Source organism: Microtus oregoni, unplaced genomic scaffold, assembly GCF_018167655.1.
Source record: "Microtus oregoni isolate MIOR12 unplaced genomic scaffold, Mior012 000005F_ref0000423, whole genome shotgun sequence".
Taxonomy (NCBI): Eukaryota; Metazoa; Chordata; class Mammalia; order Rodentia; family Cricetidae; genus Microtus; species Microtus oregoni.
The window spans coordinates 23,874,366-23,897,198 of record NW_024543064.1 but is presented as its reverse complement, the minus strand read 5'-3'; the positions used below and the strand labels follow the sequence as shown (position 1 = coordinate 23,897,198).

At 47.4% G+C, this 22,833-nt stretch overlaps 1 protein-coding gene and 1 non-coding gene across 3 annotated transcripts; both read left to right on the top strand.

The window, feature by feature from the left end:
• The first annotated feature begins 1,701 nt into the window (after positions 1–1,701).
• Positions 1,702–22,573, top strand: Ak2 (adenylate kinase 2). 2 transcript variants are annotated; one of them, XM_041652466.1, is made up of 7 exons: positions 1,704–1,874; positions 7,672–7,797; positions 11,094–11,204; positions 11,314–11,408; positions 18,470–18,542; positions 19,279–19,474; positions 21,641–22,573. In XM_041652466.1, the coding sequence occupies exons 1-7, from the start codon at positions 1,782–1,784 to the stop codon at positions 21,643–21,645; spliced, it is 699 nt and encodes a 232-aa protein (XP_041508400.1). In that variant the 5' UTR covers positions 1,704–1,781; the 3' UTR covers positions 21,646–22,573. The 2 variants fall into 2 exon arrangements, with proteins under 2 accessions (XP_041508399.1, XP_041508400.1); XM_041652465.1 differs by lacking the exon at positions 21,641–22,573 and having other exon boundaries at positions 1,702–1,874; positions 19,279–19,645.
• Positions 9,793–9,920, top strand: LOC121448946. The gene has a single exon (XR_005974416.1). It is a non-coding gene; the product is annotated as a small nucleolar RNA SNORA31 (small nucleolar RNA).
• Positions 22,574–22,833: the final 260 nt, after the last annotated feature.

The following is a 22,833-nucleotide window of genomic DNA, read 5'->3' as shown; positions in this document are numbered from 1 at the left end:
TTTTGTGTGTATGTGTGCACATGAAAACTTATGTGTACCACAGCACACATGTGGAGGTCAGAGAACAACCTATGAGCTGGTCCTTTCTTTCCATTTTTTTGGGGTCTTTGTTTTTTTTAATTTATTATAAATATAATTCTGTCTGCATGCATGCCTGAAGAGGGGACAAGACCTCATTACAGATGGTTGTGAGCCACCATGTGGTTGCTGGGAATTGAACTCAGGACCTCTGGAAGAGCAGGCAATGCTCTTAACCGCTGAGCCATCTCTCCAGCTCCCTTTTTGGGTCTTTGGATTCAAACACTAATACTTAGGCTTTGGTGGCCAATGTCTTTACCAGTTGACCTAGCCAGCCTGTTGCCATCCAGGAGTTAAAGTGGCTGAATAGGCAGCAGATTTACCACTAGGATGTGGAAAACGGTTGCTATGTGCCTGTGGGGGAAGCAATGGTTTCCCAATCGCGTTTTCACTAAAGGTTGAGAAAGGCTTCTTTGTGCCGGGATAAAACTTTGACACACCAAAACGCTGGAGACATCATTTCCTTGTCCAAAACAGGCTTATCTCTCTGGATAAAAACTCTTTTTCCTGACTTAAAAGTCAGGGAGATTGTGTAGGCATGTGTGTGGGTGTGTGGGTGTTATTTTGTTTGCGGTCCTGGGGATTAAGCCCAGAAACCCCTCTTTGCACTATAGCCCCAGCCTTCTTCTGTTTGAGTCAGGTCTCATTAAATTCCCCAGGCTAGACTTGAATTCAGTCGCCTAGGCAAGCTTTCAGTGTGGTCCTCCCAGCTAGCTAAAGTCTACACGCCAGGTTATTGTAGGATTCATTGTACAACTTTTTACAGGGACTTTTTTTTTTTTTGGTTTTTCGAGACAGGGTTTCTCTGTGGTTTTGGAGCCTGTCCTGGAACTAGCTCTTGTAGACCAGGCTGGTCTTGAACTCACAGGGATCCGCCTGCCTCTGCCTCCCGAGTGCTGGGTGGCGCACGCCTTTACAGGGACTTTTAAGGGAGACGTTTCCCTAACCACACTCCAGAGGTCTGCACTTGAAAGGGTCAAACAAAACTGGGCATTCTTGTAACTGCTGCGAGTTTCTGGGGGCGGGGGAGCATTTGCCCTTGTGATTAAACGGGGGGGGGGGGGGGGGGGAGTAGGTCCAAAATACAAATTTGTTGGAATTTATTTAACCAGTCTTATTGTTGGGCATTTGAGCTATTTCTGTGTGTTGCGCCTTGGGAATGTTTTAATAAGGCGATCAACATCTTTGTTAAAGAATCATTACATACTCCTTGGTTAGGTCCTTTGAATTCCTGAAAGTGGAATTACTGGCGCAAAGGGTATAAGATACGTTATTGCCAATTTGTTTTCACGGAGTGATTTTTACTCACTTACACTCCCACGGGCAATTTCACAGGGCTCAAACGGAGCCTCCGGAGATTAACTGTCAAACGCCAAACTAGAACTTCCCTCCAGCACCGGGCTTCCATCTCGATTTCCCGCCCACTACACACACCAGCCGAAAGCCGCACGCGCTCTCAGCCCCACTCTTCCCAGGCTGGTCCGCCTCTTCCTCAACTCTCTGCCCAATCAGAAACAGAGTCTCTCAGATTCGTAGTACGATTGGGAGACACAAGCATCCGTCAGGCTCGCGGGCGGGCGCAGAGGGCTGACGGACGTGGCGAGCAGCCAGTGCGAGTCCGGAGTAGTCTGTGCGCTGGCCTGGAAGCGCTAGCCCCGCCGGTGAGGTGTGCTGGCGGCTGGCGGAGTGAGGCATTGGCAGACATGGCTCCCAGCGCGCTGGCTCCCGAGCCGGAGAGTCGGAAGGGCATCCGGGCCGTGTTGCTGGGGCCTCCCGGGGCTGGCAAGGGGACCCAGGTGAGTGTCCGCTCCTCTGCACGCTCGGCGGTGGATCCCGCGGAGCTGCAAGGTTAGGGCGGTCGGAGAGCCGGAAGCTCGTTTCCCGCTCCGGAGCGGGGCGGTGAGCTCTGGCCTGCAGAGACCTTCGCGGGGGTCCCAGACTGTGGAGCGGTGTTTAGGGGAGGGACTCAGTCGGAGGTCGGAGGAGGCTGAAGTGGGCTTGGGGCTCTTGGGGGGAACCCAGGCTAAGGGGTCGTGTTAGGGGATCCAGGAGCTGTTAGCTGAAAATCGTGAATGGTAGGGCGATCCCCCCCAGACTGAAGCTCCGGATCCCAGGACCGAGTGGGAGAAAGTTTTGTGGCCAAGACGCCCTCCAAGTTGGGAGTGGATTATCCTGAGTCAGGGATAACTTCCATACACAAGGGGGTAGAACTTTTTTTAATGATTAATAACTAGGGGTAAGAAAGTCTCTGCAGCACGTGGAGCACAGTGAGAGCTGGCGTGTGCTGATCGAGGCGTACTGCCAAGAGTGAGGCAGGGTCATGATTGAGGCACCAGCGTTGAGGGGGATGGGCGAAAACCCTTCCAGTTCACCCGAAAGCTGGAGGTGAATGTGTTGGTTGTGTTTATAAAGCGCGGGAGCCATGCGGGTTGTGAGTGGCACAAGATAACTCTTAATGATTTTTAGTTGTGTGATCTTGGGACGCTAACATACCGGGCCAGCAGGTAGGAAAGCAGGCCCAGAGGTCCAATGGCTTTCCGAGATCAGTGACATCGGCTTCTTGAAGACGTGTACCTCCAGAGGATTGGAGCTGCCTTCTGCCCCACTCCAGGGCCTCACTTGGCATCTGGGCCATAGGTCAGGATTGGGATTTATGATCTCACAGGATTTGGAAACTCATACTTTGAATTATTGCCCAGGGTTTGGCATCACCCACCCACTTCTCACTTCTACTTCCCTGCCAGACCCAAGGCCTTGGGACCTTGCTGATCTTTAAAGGAATCCTTTCTCAAGGCAGGCTTCTCAAGCAAATGGACACCGTTCTGTCCCCAGTCTTGCTAGCACTACTGAGTTTATTGTTTTTTTTTTTTTAAAGATAACCATGCCATGGTACATATATGGAGGTCAGAGGCCAACTTGCTGGAGTCATTTTCTCTTTCTACCAAGTGGAGCCCAGGGAACCAACTGAGGTCATCAGACTCAGTGGCAAGCTACTATACCTGCTCGGCCATGTCACCTGTCCTGTTTGCTAAGTTCTAAAAGTTTTGGCCAGCAGCTCATCATCTGACTCCTTGTGGGGACCTCTGTAACACCTGTCACATCTCCTGACACTTGATGGAGTGGCTGGGGATGGATGAGGTCCACGGGTTAATGGGGGTGATGAGGAGACAGAGAGGAGGTGGAAGGCTTAGTTCACTTCTTCTGACTTTACCTCTGCCTCTGGGCTGTAGGTCACAAAGGACTACTATACCATCTCTCTCTATAAACTTACAGGTTCTTTTTTCCTGAGGTTCCACCACTACCTTGCACTTAGTGATGTTGAAATCTCATCGTTCCTGTTGCTGCCACTCTCAGTAGTTAGGTAATATCCACAGTCTAAGCGGGTTTAATTTTGGATGTGGACAGCTCCTACTATGAGTTACTGTCATGGACAGGACTGCTCCTGTGTGACCTTTTTCAGTTTCTCCTGACATTGATTGTTTCAGCCATGAAATGGACAGCTCTCCCATGCTGAGTCAGGGCCTTATAGTCTAGCAAGCGATGTGATTTCTTAGCTCCCGTGTTTTCACCTGGGAAAGGAAGAGCGTCCGAGGCTATTGGAGCTCATAGCCTTTCTGTTGGGGGCACCCATCCGTTCCTCATTGCTGGAATGGCACCTGGCAGGAACACAGTGAATGCTGACTCCTCAGCAGCAGATCCCTCTGCGCCCGGCTCTGTTGCAGTTCATCGCCAAGCTGATTTATTCAGGGTTGGGAGGACAGTACACCAGTGAGCTCATGGAAAACGGTACAGGAATGGCAGGAGTTGGTCCAAGAAGGCTTTGTGAAGTAATTAGAAGTCTGACTTGAAAGCTAAGAAGCTAAGTGTGGCCGAGCCAGTGGTGGTGCAGGCCTTTAATCCCAACACTCAGGAGTCATAGGCAGGCCTCTGTGAGTTCGAGGCCAGCCTGGTCTACGTAGTGAGTTCCAATACAGCCAGGGCTACACAGAGAAACCCTGTCTCAAAAAAACCAAAAGGAAGAGAAAGAATGAGAGAAACAGCTCATACATTCTGTAATCCCAAAGACTACGGCCAAGTTTGAGACTAGCTTGGCTACAGAGTGAGACCCTGTGTGTCCAAAAACAACACCACGAAACAAAGAACTGGGTCTTCAGAAAATATACAACAATCACTCCATCCGCCTCCCTCTCTATACCAGGAGCCATAAAGATATTGGTGGTTGTAGCTTTATAGCGTTGAACAAAAGTTCACACAGAGACTGCAGAGTGACAGCCCGGAGACACACCCCCACACACCCAAACTTTTTATTGTAAGTTTTAAATACACATAAAGGTGCAGGTGAAAGGCTGTAATCTCAGCTGCTAGGGAGGCTGGAGCAAGAGGCTCACGAGTTCAAGTCCTGTCCAGGCTAAGAATGAGATCAGTCTGGACATCTTACTAAGACCTTGCCTCAGAATAACAGAGCTGGGAATGTGTTTGCTAGTAGCTCATTTACCTAGCTGTGTAAGGTCTTGCGTTCACTCCTCAGAACCACAAGAAGGAAAGCATGGTGTAGTGACCCCCAGTAACCATCAGCTGATGGCAGACACTGCCTCCCCATCCACGCTCCCTCAAATTATGATAAATCAGATCCAGACACCATAACGTGTTTACAATATATTTTAGTATCTCTAAAACAAGCTTAAAAATAAATACAATATCCCCTAAAAATTAACAAATTTCAATAGTCAGTGTTCAGATTTCTATTGGTTTCATACATATGATAATTTTAAGTCTTTCTGTTTTTATTTTTTTCAATCATTAGATTATTGTATGGGTCCCTGGAATTGAAGTCAGGTCGTCAGGCATGGTGGCCTTTACCTGCTCAGCCATCTTGCTTGCCCTGTTCCTCTTTCTTATGCTATAGTTTTGTGGAAGAAACCTACAAGTTTTCAGTTAGTATTCCTTTGGTGTGTTTAACAGGCTGCCCTCTTCCATTCCTGCAGATCTTTAGTTTGCTGCGTAGTTTTTCAGATTCAGTTTCTTGGCCTGGCTACCCAGGCGCTGCCGTGTTCCGTCCTTCAGACACTTGCAATGTTTGGAGCGGTTGCTGTGGGTTTCCTAAGTCTGGTAATTAATTATGGTGGTAACGCGGTAGCGTTCTGACTCTATTACTCCTTTTTCATTTCTTGGCTGAGATATGGCCTCTCCTCGCTGGACCCCCTCCCCTAGTGTCTCAGCAGGTAGCCCAGGCTGGCCTGAAACTCAGCTCCTGCTTCAGCCTCGCAGGTGTGAGATTCCAAGCACGTTCCACAGCTGGCGCTTAACTTGTACAAACTTTCCATGCCCTATTTGCTTGCCCGGTGCTGTGGTTTATAAAACCCATTTAAATGCTTGGTTTGTTCCCTTTTTTTTTTTTTTATTTTGTCAGCTTTCTAAGTAATGGGTTGACCTTGGAATGTTTTCAGTTGTGAAATTTAAAAGACAAGAAATTCCAGCTCTTTTTTCCTGGTGTAAATGAGAAGATCTGCCAGCAGTGGGCATCCATTCCAGTAGGGCAGGAATGCATTTTACTCCAGATGACCCTTCATGGACTCTCCTGCCCGCCCGCACCTTACCCCCATCCCCTGCTTAGACTGCACTGCTGAAGAGGGCCTGCTCAGTGATGTTTGTTTTCTTCCTACCACTTTTTTTTTTTTCTTTTCCTAGGTGGGATGTCTCACTGGCCTGGTGCTCATCAATTAGGTTAGACTAGCTGGCCTGTGAGTTCAGGGATCTGTCTGTCTCCGCTCCAACCCTGGCTGGAGTCCTTAGCAAGCATCACCGCACCCAGTTTTTTTTTTTTAAAAAACGTGGTTTCTGGAGCTAGAACTCAGCCGGGTTATTGTGCTCACAGAGCAAGGGCCTTTCCAGCTGAGGTGTCTGCCCCCGGCCCGTGTCTCACAGCAGCGGTTGAGTGCCCTAGACAGGGCCCATCCATAGTCTCCACAGCGCAGGATCTCCCGCACGGCCACATCCACCCTGTTGGTGGTGTGTGTTCTTCATGCAGCTGTGTAGTCACCTGGAAAGGAGTGTGAGCAGCCGACACTGCAGGATAACAGTCGAACATTTGATTTCCCGGTGCAGCTTTTCTCGGGTGTTTTGACCCCGGCTTCTGTGATTTGTCCACTCAAGTTAACTTTAATAAACAAGGATTGGATTGGTAGAAAGTGCTGTTCCCTGGGGGTGTGTCCACAGTGCCGCTGGCTTTTCTGTTGTGACCTTCTTTTCTCCACGGTGCAGTCCCTAACACTTTCCCTCCGTGGAATTAATCTGTGAATCAGGACCATAATTTCCTGCATCGAGCCCCATCGATTTTTGGTTTGTGCCCAAGATCACGCCCAGTGAACTAGTTTACACAGGGATCCCAGCTACTTACCTCCTAAAACAACTGAACAGAAAGCTCCACCTACGAATACAGAACCGATATTGGAGTGTCCAGACCTTTTTCCATTTAAAGTCCACCAGGCTCTGTGTGTGCGTCTGTTTGATGTCATTATGGGAAAAGCTAAACACGTGTGGCAATACCTTGTGTGTGCCTTACCACCGAGCTATGTCTACTCCAGCACAATCTGTGAGCTTTGGGATCTGGGTCTCCTAGCCCTCCATTTCCTTGGCTTCAGGGTTCATGGAAGAGGCGTGAGCGAATATTTTCTTTCCGCCTGAATGAACAGAACCAGGGCAGAGGTTGCTGTAGCAGCTGCTGCTCACTGAGGACTTTGCATGTGCCAGTTCTGTGGAGAACCCGTATGGGCTCAGTGATACGGTCTTACTACCCTCTCCATTTTACTTAGAGATTTCAAACTAGAGAGAAAAAGTAACTCTTCAAGCCATATAAGTCGGGACTGGGGTACTGGGGCTTGGCTTAAGCCTACACTTTTGGCCAAAAGGCCATGTTGGGCCAGCGGGGGCAATGTGTCTGTAATCTCAGCCCCTCAGGAGGCTGGGGTTCGAGATCATGAGACCAGCCTGAGCTCCATAACAAAACCCTGTCACGAAACAAACCAGACACCTCCTAAAACTGACCTGCAGGTGATGCCTGCACACAGCGTGTACACATCACAGCCACTTTCTAAGGGATGCGTTCTTCACGTTAAACAGATGTGCTGCGAGGAGGAAGCTTTAGCCAGGATACTGCAGCAGGTCTGCCTTGCCTGCCCCAGCTGCGAGACCTAGAGGCCACAGCATACCACAGGAACACATTCACCCTGTGGAAGATACCTGAGCACACAGTGGGCCGGCCTTGGCCTGTCTGCTTTAGGGAATGAGCTGCCTAAGGGTCACAGCAGCCATGTGAAGTATTGCATAGCTGCTGTATGTGTTCTCAGTTAGAGCAGGGGCCGTGAGCTTGTGTTTCGGTGGCGTGGTTAGTGGGAATAGCTAGTTTTTTTGCATGCTAAGTGGATTCCAAGTACTTTACTTGGAATATCATGCAATCATAGAGTTCTTACAATAACCCTCTAATTGCTTTACATTAGAATATAAGGTAAGATGCTGTTATTCCTATTACAAACAAGGAAAGTGCCAGGGCCTACAGTGCTCACTCTTTCTTGGTTTTTGTCTTTGACTCCACAGGCACCCAGATTGGCAGAAAACTTCTGTGTCTGCCATTTGGCCACTGGGGACATGCTGAGAGCCATGGTGGCTTCAGGTTCAGAGCTGGGCAAGAAGCTGAAGGCGACGATGGATGCTGGAAAACTGGTAGGTTTGGTCATACCTGCGAGTGTTGCCGTTCCGAGTCCAGAGTGGTGGCCCCGCTGCATGGGCTTCTGGGTGTTGACTTCCTTATTCATCGCAGACACAGTCGGAGTCTTCACCAGCCAGTGCAGTCACAGAACATTTCCACTGTCCTAGAAAGTCTTCTGAGGTAGTCCTGTGTGGAGATGTTTCCAACAGACTGCCAGGTACAGGAACTTTGAGCAGAGCAGATTATTTGTTTGATTCTGGACTTATTATTGGTTCACAACTTATTTGTATGGTTTTATTATTTTGTGTATATGGGCAAGCACTTTTCTCATAAAACCATCTTGCCAGCCATTTTCACGGTATTCTTTTTTCCTTTCTTTCTTTTTAATTAAAGTAGTATTATAAGTACTGGAGAGATGGCTCAATAGTTAAGAGTACTTATAACTCTTTCAGGGGACCTAGGTTCGATTAGCAGCACCCACATGGCAGTCACAACCGCAGTTCCCCGAGATTCCACCCCTTCTGACCTCAGCAGGCACCAAGAATGCACGTGGTATGCAGACAAAACATGCATAAACATAAAATAATAAATTTTTCAAGTTTAGGGGTATGTGTGCGCCAGCCAGCCACACAGACCTTTAAATCCCATCACTGAAAAGCAAGCAGGCAGGTCTCGAATTTGAGTTTCAGGTTAACCAGGACTATACAGTGAAACCTCTCAAAACAAAGAAACAGGGCTGGAGAGATGGCTCAGAGGTTTAGAGCACTGACTGCTCTTCCAGAGGTCCTGAGTTCAATTCCCAGCAACCACATGGTGGCTCACAGCCATCTATAATGAGATCTGGTGCCCTCTTCTGGCATGCAAGCATACACAGAAGGAATGTTGTATACATAATAAATAATTTAAAAAAAACAAACAAACAATATATATGCATACATACATATATATATGTATGTATATATAATTATAACATTTCCCGCTCCCATTCCCTTTTCTTCCTCCAGCCCCTTCTATGTGTTCACAGTATTCTTGAAGATACTATGTAATACTTTTTGTAATTCACCCAAACTAAATAGAACAAGTAAAAGCACTGTTCCTGGGACAAGACTCTAGGGTGTATGCAGAGGAGGTTCTGGGAGACCACAGAATGCCCATAAAGCTCTTCTATGGCTCACTGCTCGATTTCTTATCTTTTGGTTGTGAGCCTAGTTCTTAACAGCTGAGCCGTCTCTCCAGCCCGGCACTCTAGTTCTGACAAGGAAGTTAGTTACTTGGTTGGTAGTTGTGGGAAAGTAAGCCTGTGTCATAAACCAGTTGGCTTGATTTGACAAACACAGTGAATTAACTAAACCTTTACTTGGGCCAGCTCTTGCTTCTAACATTCATTCTAGAGCATGACTTTGGTAACACTATCAGTAGTCACTTTGTTCTTGAACACAGCAGGCGAGAGCTGGACCACTGGGCCACACTGCAGTTCCTCTGGCCCTTGTTTTGCTCCTGTTTTTAATTTTCTAAATTATACTCTGTCAGTGTGTGCATTTGTCTGCCACAGCATTCATGTGGGGGCTGGAAGACAGCTTTTGATAAACAGCTCTCTTCTTCCACCACGTGGGAGCTGAGTTCAAGGTCAGGTTGTCAGGCTTGGGTGGTACCCACTAAGCCGTTTCATCATCCCTGTTTCTGTTTTGGAAGCAAGATTTGACGTGTTTACCTAGTTGACCTGGCACTTACATGTGTCCCAGGCTGGCCTCCCGGGTGTTGAGATGGTAGGTGTGGACCACAACCAGTCTGTCCACACATTCCTTCCTACCATTCCTTTATATCAGTGAGGCCACGAATCAAGCCGGAAAGATAGAGATTTTGGACTTTGGGTTTTGGCAGGAAATTCTGTGTGAGAGAGAATGGGCATGTGGCAGTGAGATTGCTTATCTCCGAGCCCTCCTCGATCAGTTGCAGTTTATACTTTGTCTCTAAGTTCACAGCCAGTTCTGAAGATAAAGACTAGACAACTGCATCCACAGATAGACCTGGAACAGTTTGGTTGTTCTTCTGGTTTGCACTAGGATGCCAAAGAAAACGCTCTCTGTGCTTCCTGTCTGTCTCTGTGGCAGTCCAGGTTGAATTGGAGAGTACATCAAATAAATAAATAAATAAATAAGACTAGACAAGATTGACAGCCTGTGCTGTAATACAGGTGGGAACTTGTCTCTCTTTAAAGGCCCTGGGAGAATAAAAGATTTTTGGTGAATTTTTTTTTTCTTTTTTGGAAAGGCCTAGACTATGCTGTGGTGGCTTTTTGGTTCTTGTTTCTGATCCAATATTGCCAATTCAGTGCCCTTCTTTTTCATGCCTTAGACAGCCCAGATCAGATAAATAAATAATCAAGCCAGCATATCAGTCGTGGTATGAACTTGTGAATCAGGGATAATTGGTATGTCCCTACGTTCTAGTCAAACTGCTCTTCTCCCCTGGTTCTCGGGTAATGTCTCTGCCATGTACCCTCACCTTGAGGACAGCCTGTTGCTGATAAGCTGTTATATGATAGTTAAAGGATTACTGGCAGAAGAGGCCCATAGGGCCTAAGACACACAGAGCTGTCCTGCTGGGGCGCAGCCCATGGATCCCTCTTCCCTTGCCCAGTTTATTGGAACACATTAGAGTTTCAAGGAGAGGGACATGTCTGGCCACCAGCTAATTATGAACGTGAGTGTTGCAGATGGAGTCTGTCCTGGTCAGCTTTGTGTGGCTGTGATAAATATGTAAGAGAAGCCAACTAAAGAAGAAAATACTATTTTAGATCAGTTCCAGTCCAGGGCTGCTTGGTGCCAGTGTTTCTGAGCTGTGTTGAACTGTTGTGCAAAGTATGTATTAAAACAAAGCTACACACCTTATAGAGGCAGATAGAATGCATACTCACTCAAGCAAGATGGCTAAGAAGGTAAAAAAAAAAAAAGCTTGTTCTACTCGTGTCTGATTACCTAAAGTTCAGTGCTGAGCCCAAGTAAATGTCGAAGGTGAGAAGTGGCTCCAAGTGTGTGCCGAGGTGCATGTGCCCTCCCTCCCTCCCCAACACGCATACATAAGGTTTAAGAATATAGTCTTAGAGATCAGGCCTTCAATATATGAGCTCAAGGGGGTACATTTAAGATCCAAACTATATTGGAGACACCCCACATTTACTCTGCTTTCGCATCTGTGGAGTCAAACTGACTTGCTGTTTGGAAACCAAGTCTTCTGTGCATAGACTTGAGCTTGTGTGTGGGGTGTATCACCTAGATGACAGCGTTGAACCAGGGCTCTTTTCTTGTAGGTGAGTGATGAAATGGTTGTGGAACTCATTGAGAAGAATTTGGAGAGTCCTTCATGCAAAAATGGCTTTCTCCTAGATGGCTTCCCTCGGACTGTGAGGCAGGCTGAAATGGTAGGTGGTGTCTGTCGCAGCTGCATGGTGGCAGATGCTGGCTCTTTACGTGAATTACTTCAAGGGGATGGAGCTGATCGAGCTTAGGTGGGTCCATGCTCTTTTGCAGCTTGATGACCTCATGAAGAAGAGGAAGGAGAAGCTTGATTCAGTGATTGAGTTCAGCATTCCAGACTCCCTGCTGATCCGGAGGATCACCGGAAGGTAGGTATTCCTACAGATGCCTTCACGCATGCTCAGAGCTCTGTGGGGCAGAAGCGCTGGTGCCTGTGGAAGTCAGAATAGGGCATCAGATTCCCCTGGACTGGAGCTATAGGTGGTTGTGAGCTGCTTTGTGGGTGCTGGTAATTGTACCCGGGTCCTTTGGGAGAGTATCCTGTGCTCTTAACCACTGGGCCATCTCTTCAACACCACCCATTTTTCTTTTAATGAAAGAAATTTTGGTTCATAGTACAGCCTGTTTTCTTATTTCTCTGAAATAGTGTCAAACATAGAAATGCATCTGCTGAGAAATCCTCACTGTTTCAGGCTATGGTTTCTCTCTGCTACATTTCTCTGTATCTGCTTCTTGTCTGCCAGCACCACTACGAGAACCTTTGTAATTTTTTGTTGTTGTTGTTGTATCCTGGATGGAAGGGGAGAGACTTATTGGTGAGCATCACTAGAGTGTGCTACAGCACAGTTGAAGCTCTCATGAGTCCAGGGCCTGCCACTTGTCTAGGGTGCAGTCATCAGGGATGGGCTGCTTCTCAGCTCTCATACCTTCTAGTTCATTTGAATTCAATTTGGTAAAGTCCCTCTTTGAGATCTAGATCTTTTGGTGGCCAGGGAACTTGAACTTGGCCCTGTACTGGGCTTCAATCATGTTTCTTAGGCTGCAGCCAAGCACAGGTGTTCTTGATGACCTGACCAGTGTGAACCCTGGGGCTCTTGAAAGCCATCCCACATGCCTGCTTGGAGATCATGAGGAAAAGGCATGAGCGTTACTTGTCATTTTTAAAAAGCAGCATGGGAAAGACACCATGCAACAGATTCGTGCAGAGGGGATTGTATTAGGGAAAGCGGACTGTAAAAAGAGGGAGGGAGGGAGGGAGGGAGGTAGGTCAGCCTCTGGGGACAGGAGCAGCAGAAGAAAAGAAAGAGGCAGAAGGAGAGAGAAAGGAACAGACAGACAAAGGCAGAGAGAGAGATGGGAGGTGGTCAAGGCCCTTTTAAAAGGGAACCTAGTGGGGCTGGAGAGATGGCTCAGCGGTTAAGAGCATTGCCTGCTCTTCCAAAGGTCCTGAGTTCAATTCCCAGCAACCACATGGTGGCTTACAACCATCTGTAATAGGGTCTGGTGCCCTCTTCTGACCTGTAGGCACATACACAGACAGAATATTGTATACATAATAAATAAATAAATATTAAAAAAAAATAAAAATAAAAAAATAAAAGGGAACCTAGTGAATGTACATAGGAGGTGCTCTTAGTGCCTGGAGCTGAGGATGTATCCTGTTAGGACCCCAAGGGCAGGCCAGTGCAGATGCCTGAATACTAACACTACTCGCAAAATGGGGTTACCCATTAATAACAGGCTGAGTACACCATTGGAGACCAGCAAAGGAACCTGGCATACTGAATTGCCTATAAGGAAAGTAGCTGCTTTTTTAAAAAATTTTATTTTACTTTAATTTTTTTAAACAATCTTTTTAAATTTTACCTACCAATCCCAGTTCCCTCTCCCTTCCTCCCATTCACCTCACCTTCCACCTACCCCAGCCCCCATTTACTCCTTAGAGAGGGCAAGCCTTCCCATGGGAGTCACTTGAGGCAGGTCTAAGGCCCTCCTCCTGTATCTAGGCTGAGCAAGGTATCCCTCCGTAAGGAATGGGTTCCAGAAAGCCAGTTCATGCACTAGGGATAAATCCTGGCTCCACGACCAATGACCTCGCAAACTGCCCAAGCACACAACTGTCACCCACACTCAGAGGGCCTAGTTCGGTCCTGTGCAGGTTGGAATGTAGCGTTTTTATGCCTGCCATTTCAGCGGCCCTCGGGAAGCTGGGAAGCCGGGAAGCGTGTGTCGTGGGCGTTCATGGTCACCTGTTTGGAGGGCTGTGCTCTGTAAATCATTCTTTGTTAGCCCTTCTTGGTATACAGCTGTATTTCTTCTAGTTGCTCCCACTGTTAACAGGGCATGTCAATTTTATATTGAATAGGAAGAAAATGTCTTGTTTTATTAGAGTATTAGATTTCATAATGTGGTCTAATATTTGTGTGTGTGTCTGTTTATAATCCGAACCTTCAAGGGGAAAGCCAGATATGAATAGATAACAGTGTGAGATGTGTTATTCTGTAAGGCTCTGAGGGGTACATTCAAACCTACTTTACATTAATTTTCTTTTCAAATTTACTTTTTTTTTAATGTTTCCAGCTATTTTATAGGCTTCTACACAACAGAGACCTGTGTTTCTTTATAGTCCCTTTGGGCATGAAGTAGACAAAATTGATGTTAGACCAAGAAACAGTAGGATTGCCAGGTGATGGTGGTATATGCCTTTAATCCCTGCACTTAGGAGGCAGAGGCAGGTGGATATCTGTGAGTTTGAGGCCAGGCTGGCCTACAGAGTGAGTTCCAGGATAGCCAGGGCTACACAGAGAAGCTCTATCTCTAAATCCAAAAAAAGAAGAAGCAGCAGCAGCAGTAAGGTTGACAGTAAGAAACATCCCTAGGCTTGCTACTCTTGAGGTACAAAGCAGGCAGTAACAGCCAGTGACACTGGAGGTCTTTAACTTGATGAGGTCAGCATCCTGGGTACCTGCTCCTACATCAAACCATACCCCGGGGCTGAAGACCATGACAAGCTCTAGAAGAATAGTACAGTGACGCCTGCCTCTGATCTAAGAGTCGTCTGAAACTAGGTCATTCTGACCATTCAGTGCAGTGGGAGAGAGAGCCTAGGAGAGCTGCGCCATCAGCGTGGACTGAGTGGGGCAGGAGGAGTGGCAGCAGGAGTGTTGGTGGGGAGGGCTCAGGTTGGGGCCTGTGGTAGACTAGTTGACTCACGGTAGGAGCCATGCTTTGGAAGCTGCAGGGGCAAAATGGGTGAAGTTGGAAGAAAGGATGGGCTCGGGGAGGTCTCTGGTGCCTAGAAGAGTGGGCGTGGTCTGGAGCCACTGGGTATTGGTACACAAACCACATTCTTTTTTTTTTTTTTTTTTTTTTTTTTCGAGACAGGGTTTCTCTGTGGTTTTTGGAGCCTGTCCTGGAACTAGCTCTTGTAGACCAGGCTGGTCTCGAACTCACAGAGGTCCGCCTGCCTCTGCCTCCCTAGTGCTGGGATTAAAGGCATGCGCCACCACCGCCCGGCTACCACATTCTAAAATATTACCTTGGTGCTGACTTGTAAGCTGGGGAGGGGTGGCAGATCAGGATTCCATCTGGGAGCCTGCTCATAGTCCCATGCAACGATAGAGACTTGTGATTGACTGTGGGGTGGCCATAGAGGGAGGATGGGAGAGAAACCCGATCCCTTAGTTTAGAAATGACTTAGTGTGGTGTGGCTCCACCTCCTCAGAAGACCCTGTACCTCACAGGTTGTGCCTGCCAGACGAGTGAGGCATTTGTCCAAGTCTCCTCAGCAGGTGTGTGTAGGGCTAGAGCCTGAAACTTGCACCTGATGGTGGAAGAATGCAAGGCAGGAGCTGGGGCTCTCACCTCAGCAGTCTTGAACTGGCTGTGACCTCAGTTCTGATGACTGTCACTTATTTTGTCTCTTGAGTATTTGTTCATAATGGTTTGAGTTCTCGTTTGTCACGTTTGCTGTTGGCACTCTGGTACACCAATTGTCTTACCAGTTGGCTCCCTATATCACCGCCCCGAGTCCAATAGCAACTCCCTTTTGTGGATGAAAGAACAAGGGTCTAAAGCAGGAGCTCTCAGCCTGCGGGTCTTGACCCCTTGAAAGTCAAACAACCCTTTCACACGGGTCACCTAAGACCTTCAGAAAATACAGGTGCTTACATTAGGATTCATAACAGTAGCAAAATTACAGTTATGAAGTAGCAACAAAAATAATTTTGTGGTTGGGGTCACCACAACATGAGGAAGTGTATTAAAGGGCCACCACATTGGGCAGGCTGAGAGCCACTGCTCTAGAGTGCTGCAGGTGGCAGTGATGCCGAAGCCTGGCCCTCATGATTGCCCACCAGGCAGCAGCTCATGGGGCTGCTGGTTGTCCCTTGTCAGTCCCACCTCTCTTGAGAACTTGGTCGGGCTCTTTCATTTGCCTTTTGTTTTCTTCAGGGGTATATGCCTTGTGTTGTTAAAAATGATAGAAGAATAGCATATTGTGCATAATCAGAGGGCTGAGGGAATCTGGGGGTTTCGAGTGCCCACCTAGGGATAGGGAGAGGAGAGAGGTATATGTTGCCGGTGGTCATTTGTTTTGTACTTGGCCCTTTGCAGAGGTGCTGCATCTGCACCAGTGGCCAGCGCTCTCCCTCGTCATGGGCCCCCTGCTGGATGCTATCTCTGAAAGATACACCAGAGAGAGCTTTTCAGGGCTCAAATAATGAAGGATACAACTTCACCATAAGTAGTTGCTGTCACAGCCCAGCTCATTCTTGACTATAACTGATTTTCCGTGCTGTTACCTTGCCTCTTGCTGTTAGCACCTTACCACCTTATGTAGGGTAAATGGGTCATCTTGTCTTCCCCCAAAATATGCTGTGATTAAAATGCAGAATCATATTTCATGGATAGAACTTCAGTAGTATAAATAGAATCTCCCGTATGATAGGTCAAATATGATTTCCCCAACCTCTGAGCCACTGAAAAGGCCTAGAAGAGTCATTGCTGCCACAGAAGGGACAAGCACACCAAAAGCCAACCGTGGTCAGAAGCACTTATTAGACAGACTTTCAGGGGCAGACAAGCTATCACTTAAATAGAGGGGCGGTGGTGGCGCACGCCTTTAATCCCAGCACTCGGGAGGCAGAGGCAGGCGGATCTCTATGAGTTCGAGACCAGCCTGATCTACAGAGCTAGTTCCAGGACAGGCTCCAAAGCTACAGAGAAACCCTGTCTCCAAAAAAAAAAAGAAGAAAGTACAATTTGCCAGGTGCAGTGGTTTATACCTTTAATCCCTGCCTCTCAGGAGGCAGAGGATGGTGGATCGCCCTGAATTTGAGGCCAGCCTGGTCTACATAACAAGTTACAGAACAACCAGAGCTACATATAGAGACCTTATCTCAAAAACCAAACAAAAAAACACCCACCCAACAACAAAAAAGACAGCACACAACTCGTCAGCAGTGGCTGCTGTGCAGAGTGTGGCCTGCCCCCTCTTGAGTTTCCAAGTTCCTCATTATATGACCATCCCCAGTCAGAACATGGATTTGTTGCCTAATAGGGTTCAGCATAGATACGACCACTAATTACATTCACAGTGCCAGATAAACAGTTTATTCTTGAGGTGTTTGTTTGTTTGTGTTTGATTTTCTAGACAGGGTTTCTCCGTAGCTTTTGGTTCCTGTCCTGAAACTAGCTCTTGTAGACCAGGCTGGTCTCGAACTCACAGAGATCCGCCTGCCTCTGCCTCCCAAGTGCTGGGATTAAAGGCGTGCGCAACCACCGCCCGGTGAGTTTGTTTTTTTTTTTAAGATTTTTTTTTTTCATTTTTAATAATGTGTCTGTGTGAGAGTATGTGCACATGAGTGCCGGTGTGAGTGTCTGTGTGTGAGTGTGTGCACATGAGTGCCGGTGTGAGTATGTGCACATGAGTGCCGGTGTGAGTATGTGCACATGAGTGCCAGTGTGAGTATGTGCACATGAGTACAGGTGTGTGTGTCTGTGTGTGAGTATGTGCACATGAGTGCCAGTGGCCATAGTGAGATGATGTTTGATTCCAGGAGCTGGAGAGTCACAGATTGTTGTGAGCTGTCCGGTGTGGGTGCTCTGTAAACTCAGGTCCTCTACAAGAGCAGAAATCACTCCTAACTGCTGAGCCATCTCTCCTGCCCTGTGTACATTATATTTATTTATGGTATATATGTATGTATGTTAGGGTATGTACATACATGCTACAGCCCACAGGCAGAGACCAAAAGAGTAAGTTCTCCCAATCATGGAGGTCCCAGGGATTGAACTCAGGTCATCAGGCTTGGTGCAAAGCACTGAGAAGCCTGCCCTCCCATCTGCTTTTATTTTTATGTGTAGCCCAGGCTACCCTTGAACTATGGGAATCCTCCCACCTCAGCTCCCCCAAATTCTGGGATTATTGCACACCCAGCTTCTTTTTTTAAGATAGGGTCTGACTGTTGCTTAAGCTGTTCTCACAATCCTGGGCCTAAGTAACAGGTTCCTCCACCTTAACTTCCCTGGTAGCTAAGACCATTACAGTGTCCATCTTCATGATTGGCTTAGTATGCCATTTCTCCTAGTGGCTTGGGCATTGCCTAGCCTTGCTCACACTGTCGTTTATCAGTGGCCACAGAGGTGGGCATCATTGTCTGTATATCCATACCATGTTTTTGTGTGTTTGCTTTATAACCAAATTAGGCTAGAAAACAGCACAAGCGGGCACATACTTGTGATCTAAGATGTTTGTGGGGTGTCGGTGCAGAAGTAGCTTAAGTCAAGGTGTTCTGTTCCCTAACACTTTGTATTAATCTTGTGAGGATTATTGTGTTTGTTGGAGGTATTGATTCTTGCTAAGTGCTGCTTGTCATTTCATAAGCAGGTGGATTCAGTGTAAGATCTGGTTTCAGCTAGGAACTTCTTTAGGAAATGGGTATGACTAGAACGAGTGTCTGTGCACTGAACAGCAGAGTCCTCCTAAGGTCTGGACTAGGTTGTTCTTGCCAGCATCTTTCTTTATGCTTGGGCAAGGCAGAAAACATTCTTTTTGATTTTCGAGACAGAGTTTCTCCGTAGCTTTTGGTTCCTGTCCTGGAACTAGCTCTTGTAGACCAGGCTGGCATCGAACTCACAGAGATCCACCTGCCTCTGCCTCCCGAGTGCTGGGATTAAAGGTGTGCGCCACCACCGCCCGGCCAGAAAACATTCTCAAACCCTAGCCTAACCCTAACCCTCTAACCGAGGGGTAGCAATAGCTATCCTCTGCTAGATAGCGTTACTTTCCTGGTGTGACATGCTAGCTGGGGTCTCTGCTGATTAAAGTCTTCCATTCTTCTCTGTCTCTGCTTGTCATTCCAGAGTCCCCTGGAGTACAGAGGTATTTCCAGGCAGCCTGACTCACAATACATGTGCTGTCTTGCAGACTGATTCACCCCAAGAGTGGCCGGTCCTACCATGAGGAGTTCAACCCTCCAAAGGAGCCAATGAAAGATGATGTATGTAAACTTGGGGCAAGAGGGGGTTTGTTTGTTTGTTTGTCTTTTCCTTCCTCCTTCTTCCATCATTTAGCCAGGAAAATATTTCACTGTCTTGTAAGGGAGATGTGACAGATCTGGACAGCGTCTCCAGGTGGCTTTATGCTTATCCTGACACCATGGCCATCTAAGCAGTTGTCCAGTCGGGAGAAGGTTGCCAGGAGGTGGCACTGAAGAGAACGTTGCTGACCATTATGCTCCAGAATGCCCTGCTCTTGGGGTACCCAGGGATTGCTGCCCTGGGGTCTTATCTGTGGCACAGAGTCTTCCTGGTCTGCTGTGGAGCATGCAGGCAACAGTGAAATTTCTCGGGCTTCCTCTTGTGATGGGAGACAAGTGCGGGTTGTCCAGGGTCTGTAAATACGGCCACAGTTCAAAAAGTCAGCAATTCTGCCAGAGCCCTTTCTCGCTTTACTTACTGCGTTCACGATGTTAGTGGGTGATGCTCCCTAATCATGCTGAACACTTAAGCAGCAGAGACTGCAGTTGCCAGTGCAGCTGATTGCTCTCCAGGGTCTCCCTCTCGTTCCGACTCTAGACGGGCTGTGGTAGAAGTTGAGCAGCCTGGGCACAGAACAAGCAAAAAGCATTGCTATTTCTGGCCCCCAGCTTCTGCTTCTGCTTCTGGGGCCTCCTGCATCCCAGAAGAGTGAGCACTTGTCATGACTGTCCACCGTCTGTTCCCTCTACTTCTCAGATTACTGGAGAGCCCCTGATCCGCAGGTCAGATGACAATGAGAAGGCCTTGAAGATCCGCCTGGAGGCCTACCACACGCAGACCACCCCACTCGTGGAGTACTACAGGAAGCGGGGCATTCACAGTGCCATCGACGCATGCCAGACCCCGGACGTCGTGTTTGCCAGCATCCTAGCAGCCTTCTCCAAAGCCACATGTAAAGACTTGGTTATGTTTATCTAGTGTTGGGCTCTAAGAGGAATGTCTTTCTTCTTTCTGTCCCTGTTAAAGGAATGGGTGGGCATGGCAAGGGAGGCAGGGACACTTCCTCCCTCAGGCAGCAAGGGAGTCTTCTGATGTACTGATTAAACAGCACTTACTTGATGTTTCCCATGAATGTACAGCACTCTCTGTATGTGTTTGCTGTGTGCTCACCTTACATTCTATCCTGGACTATGTTTTCCTAGCTGTTTACTTTTCTTACCCATACCTTTTTAAAAAATAGCACACATACTATTAGATATCATTATAGCCTTTTTTTAAAATTTTTTATTTATTTATTTTTTGAGATGGTCTCTATGTATCTCCAGCTGTCCTGGAACTCACCATATCGGCAAGCTGGCCGAAAACTCAGATTTGCCCATCTCTGCCTCCTGAGTGCTGGGATTAAAGGCGTGCCCCACCATGCCCAGCTTCTTTATAAGATTTTTAAATAAGATGTGTTTTAGTAGATTTTGTTCCCCTCCTGCCCTATAATCCCCTTCCTGTGCTGTAATACCCCCTCCTTAACACACACACACATACACATAAAATCTCCTTTAGCCACACTTAATTCTATGTTTTGGGCAAAATGAACTGTTGAGTATTTATCTGGCAGGTACTCCAGGCACAAAGCCTCACGGTACTTACCGTAACAAGCAGCTGGTTCCTAGTGTACAGTCACATGAAGTCATAGTTCCTGATACACGTTCCTGACAGGAAACAAAACCACGAGGCAGTGGATCCACAGGCATCAGTAATTTTTTCCCCTTAAATGGAATTTTAAAGACATACTGCAGATTCCAGCAATTACTTGGAGGAGCAGGCGAGGGTGTAATATTTTTGTGATCAACATCATAGGCTGTAAAGTTGAGACCACTTGGGATTTCCAAAGAATTAAATCAGGTAGAAGATCCTCAGGGATTCAGATTGTCTTTGAACATTAGGGCTAGGTAACTCAGCAGCCAAATCTCTCCCCACATACAGACTCAGTTATGGGTAGGTTTGTTTTTGTTTGCCTGCTTCCAGGGATGAACCAGTGACTAGGGAAGAATCTCTTTTTGGATTCGTTCCCACCAAAAATTTATCCAAACACAATACATAAAACCCAAATCAGATGTGTCCCTCTCAAATGTCCTATACCCCATATTTCATGAAGTGTAGCCACAGGCTCCCCAAGAAAAGATCACCCCAAAACAAGGCCATATGTGACCAAAACAAGCTTTTATTTGCAACCTTAGCTCCCACTATTATGAATGTCCTATGGTCTGGGCTCTGCCTCTTGGTCTCTGGATGATTTGTGACAGATAAAATACTAGGCTGCTGTGACGAGACCTCAAAGCCTTCAGCCTCTTGACAACTTAGAAAGTCAGTGACATGGCCAGCAAATGATGGCACCTGCCTCTGCGTAGCCTGCTGGCTCTAAAGTTCTTGGGCCCCATCTGGCCTGCGCGCTCCTACTGTCTGAACCTGTCCACATGGAAGCTCCATGGGTATGTGGCCGTCCTGCTTCCCTTTTGGCCTCCAAGTGACGCTGGCCGCTGCTGCCGCCCTGCCTTGTTTCCTTAGCTTCAAATTAATTCTGTCTGCTCCTAACAGAAACCCAGTCTGGCTTTTTGTGTTTCTGAAAAGCACATGACTGCTGGAAATGGGTGAGGGAGAGGAGTGAAACCAAAACTACCAGCTGGGCCTGCAGGAGTAGGAGGTCTTTCTCAGAATGAGGGTGGCTCCATGCGTCTCACAGCTGAGTGGTTGCTAACTGAATGTGAGTGATCTGTGCACAGACATCTGCCACCTGACCATATATGTACACATACATATGTGTGTGTATGTGTGTATATCCACATACACACACACACATATATTCATGTGTGCAGACACACCAAATGCCTGTAACATTTGGGCTTCCTGTGGAAAACCATAGGGGTACAGGTACTCTTCTGTGGTTGGCATTGTACTTTTGCTTTGTTTGATTGCAGAGTTGTAACCTCAACGGGCATGAGAGCGTTCACCCGGCAGAGAAATGTCCAGTGTTTAATGCATTTGGTTGCATGCCAGCCTTCCCTGATATTTACTTGATTTTTTTAAAACCCATTTTGTTCTTTCTTTTTCCTCTCTATTTCAGCCTAGTAAAAGAAGGCAAGGCGAGACTGCACCCTGCTCATCTCCCCGCCGTGTGATCCCTGCTCTTAGGTGCTGGGCAGAAGGGAAAGGGGTGGTCACAGGAAGGAAGGATGGTGACGGAGGTGGTGAGGGGCTCAAGACGAGCATTTGGAACAGCGGCAGTGTTGTAATTAGAAGGAATTTTTTAAAAATGCATAGGTGGGAATTTGTAACGGATAAGGAAGGGAAAAGATTAATTTTTTAAAAAACCCGTGATTGGAGGTGATTGGTATAAACAAGCTAAGGTATTTTTTAAGCGATCAAGTTTTCATTTACTCTGGAACACAAAGCTAATCATGCTCTAAGAGACCTCAGCTTCCATGTAAGGAGCTCATGGATCACGAGGCCGAGAATGTAGCCATCAGACTGGACCTGTGTATCCTGTATGCAGCAAGCGCCGCAGGCTGCTGCCGGTGACTCCCCATTCCATAAAGTTAAAGACTCGCCTGCACATATGGAGGAGGTGGGGGTGTGATCTCATGGGGGGTGGTTCAGCAAATCATTTTTACTGGAATTGTGGGGAGCAAGAGGAGACAGATCACATACTTCTTCCCACTTGGAGTCGCCTGCTCTAGCGGCAAAGCCTTCAGCAGCCACCCGGCACACACTAGTCCTACAACTTTGCCTTCGTTCATCCCCAGGACCCTTTTCAATAAGTGAACAAGGGCTAGGAATGTAGTTCAGCGGCATGTGTGTGCCTGGCATTACTCAGCAGTGAAAGGGGAAACAAAATGTCTTAAGCTAAATCTTCCAAAGATTGTCCTTCTCATCCTCCAGTCCTGTGCCTGGGATCTCTGACAACACTGTGATGTATCTTTCAATGAGGTGCCTTCGTAACTGACCAAATGCTGCCGTGTTTGGCCCCTGAGTCAATAAAGTATGTTGAAAATTTGCATCCCTGTTGTGGCTTTTTTTTTTTTTTTTGAAGAATTCTGAATCACAAGACAAAAAATGATGTCGAATTCTGAACCTGTCTTTAAAGCCCATTCCATTCATGGTGGTTAGCGCAGTGTCATGAAGAAGTACACATGTGTACTCCTGAGCGGAGCCCGCACCCTTGTAGCCGTCAGCTCCCGGGCAAGCCTTTGTTGAGCCAGACAAGGCAGCTCAGTCTAGTGGTGGATCACATACCCCAGTGGTGAGCCACATACTTCG

Coding starts and splice junctions, on each gene's coding strand:
- Ak2 (XM_041652465.1), top strand. CDS start 1,782: ATGGCTCCCAGCGCGCTGGCTCCCGAGCCGGAGAGTCGGAAGGGCATC. Junction 7,798..11,093: donor CGATGGATGCTGGAAAACTG/GTAGGTTTGGTC, acceptor CTTTTCTTGTAG/GTGAGTGATGAAATGGTTGT. Junction 18,543..19,278: donor AGGAGCCAATGAAAGATGAT/GTATGTAAACTT, acceptor TCTACTTCTCAG/ATTACTGGAGAGCCCCTGAT.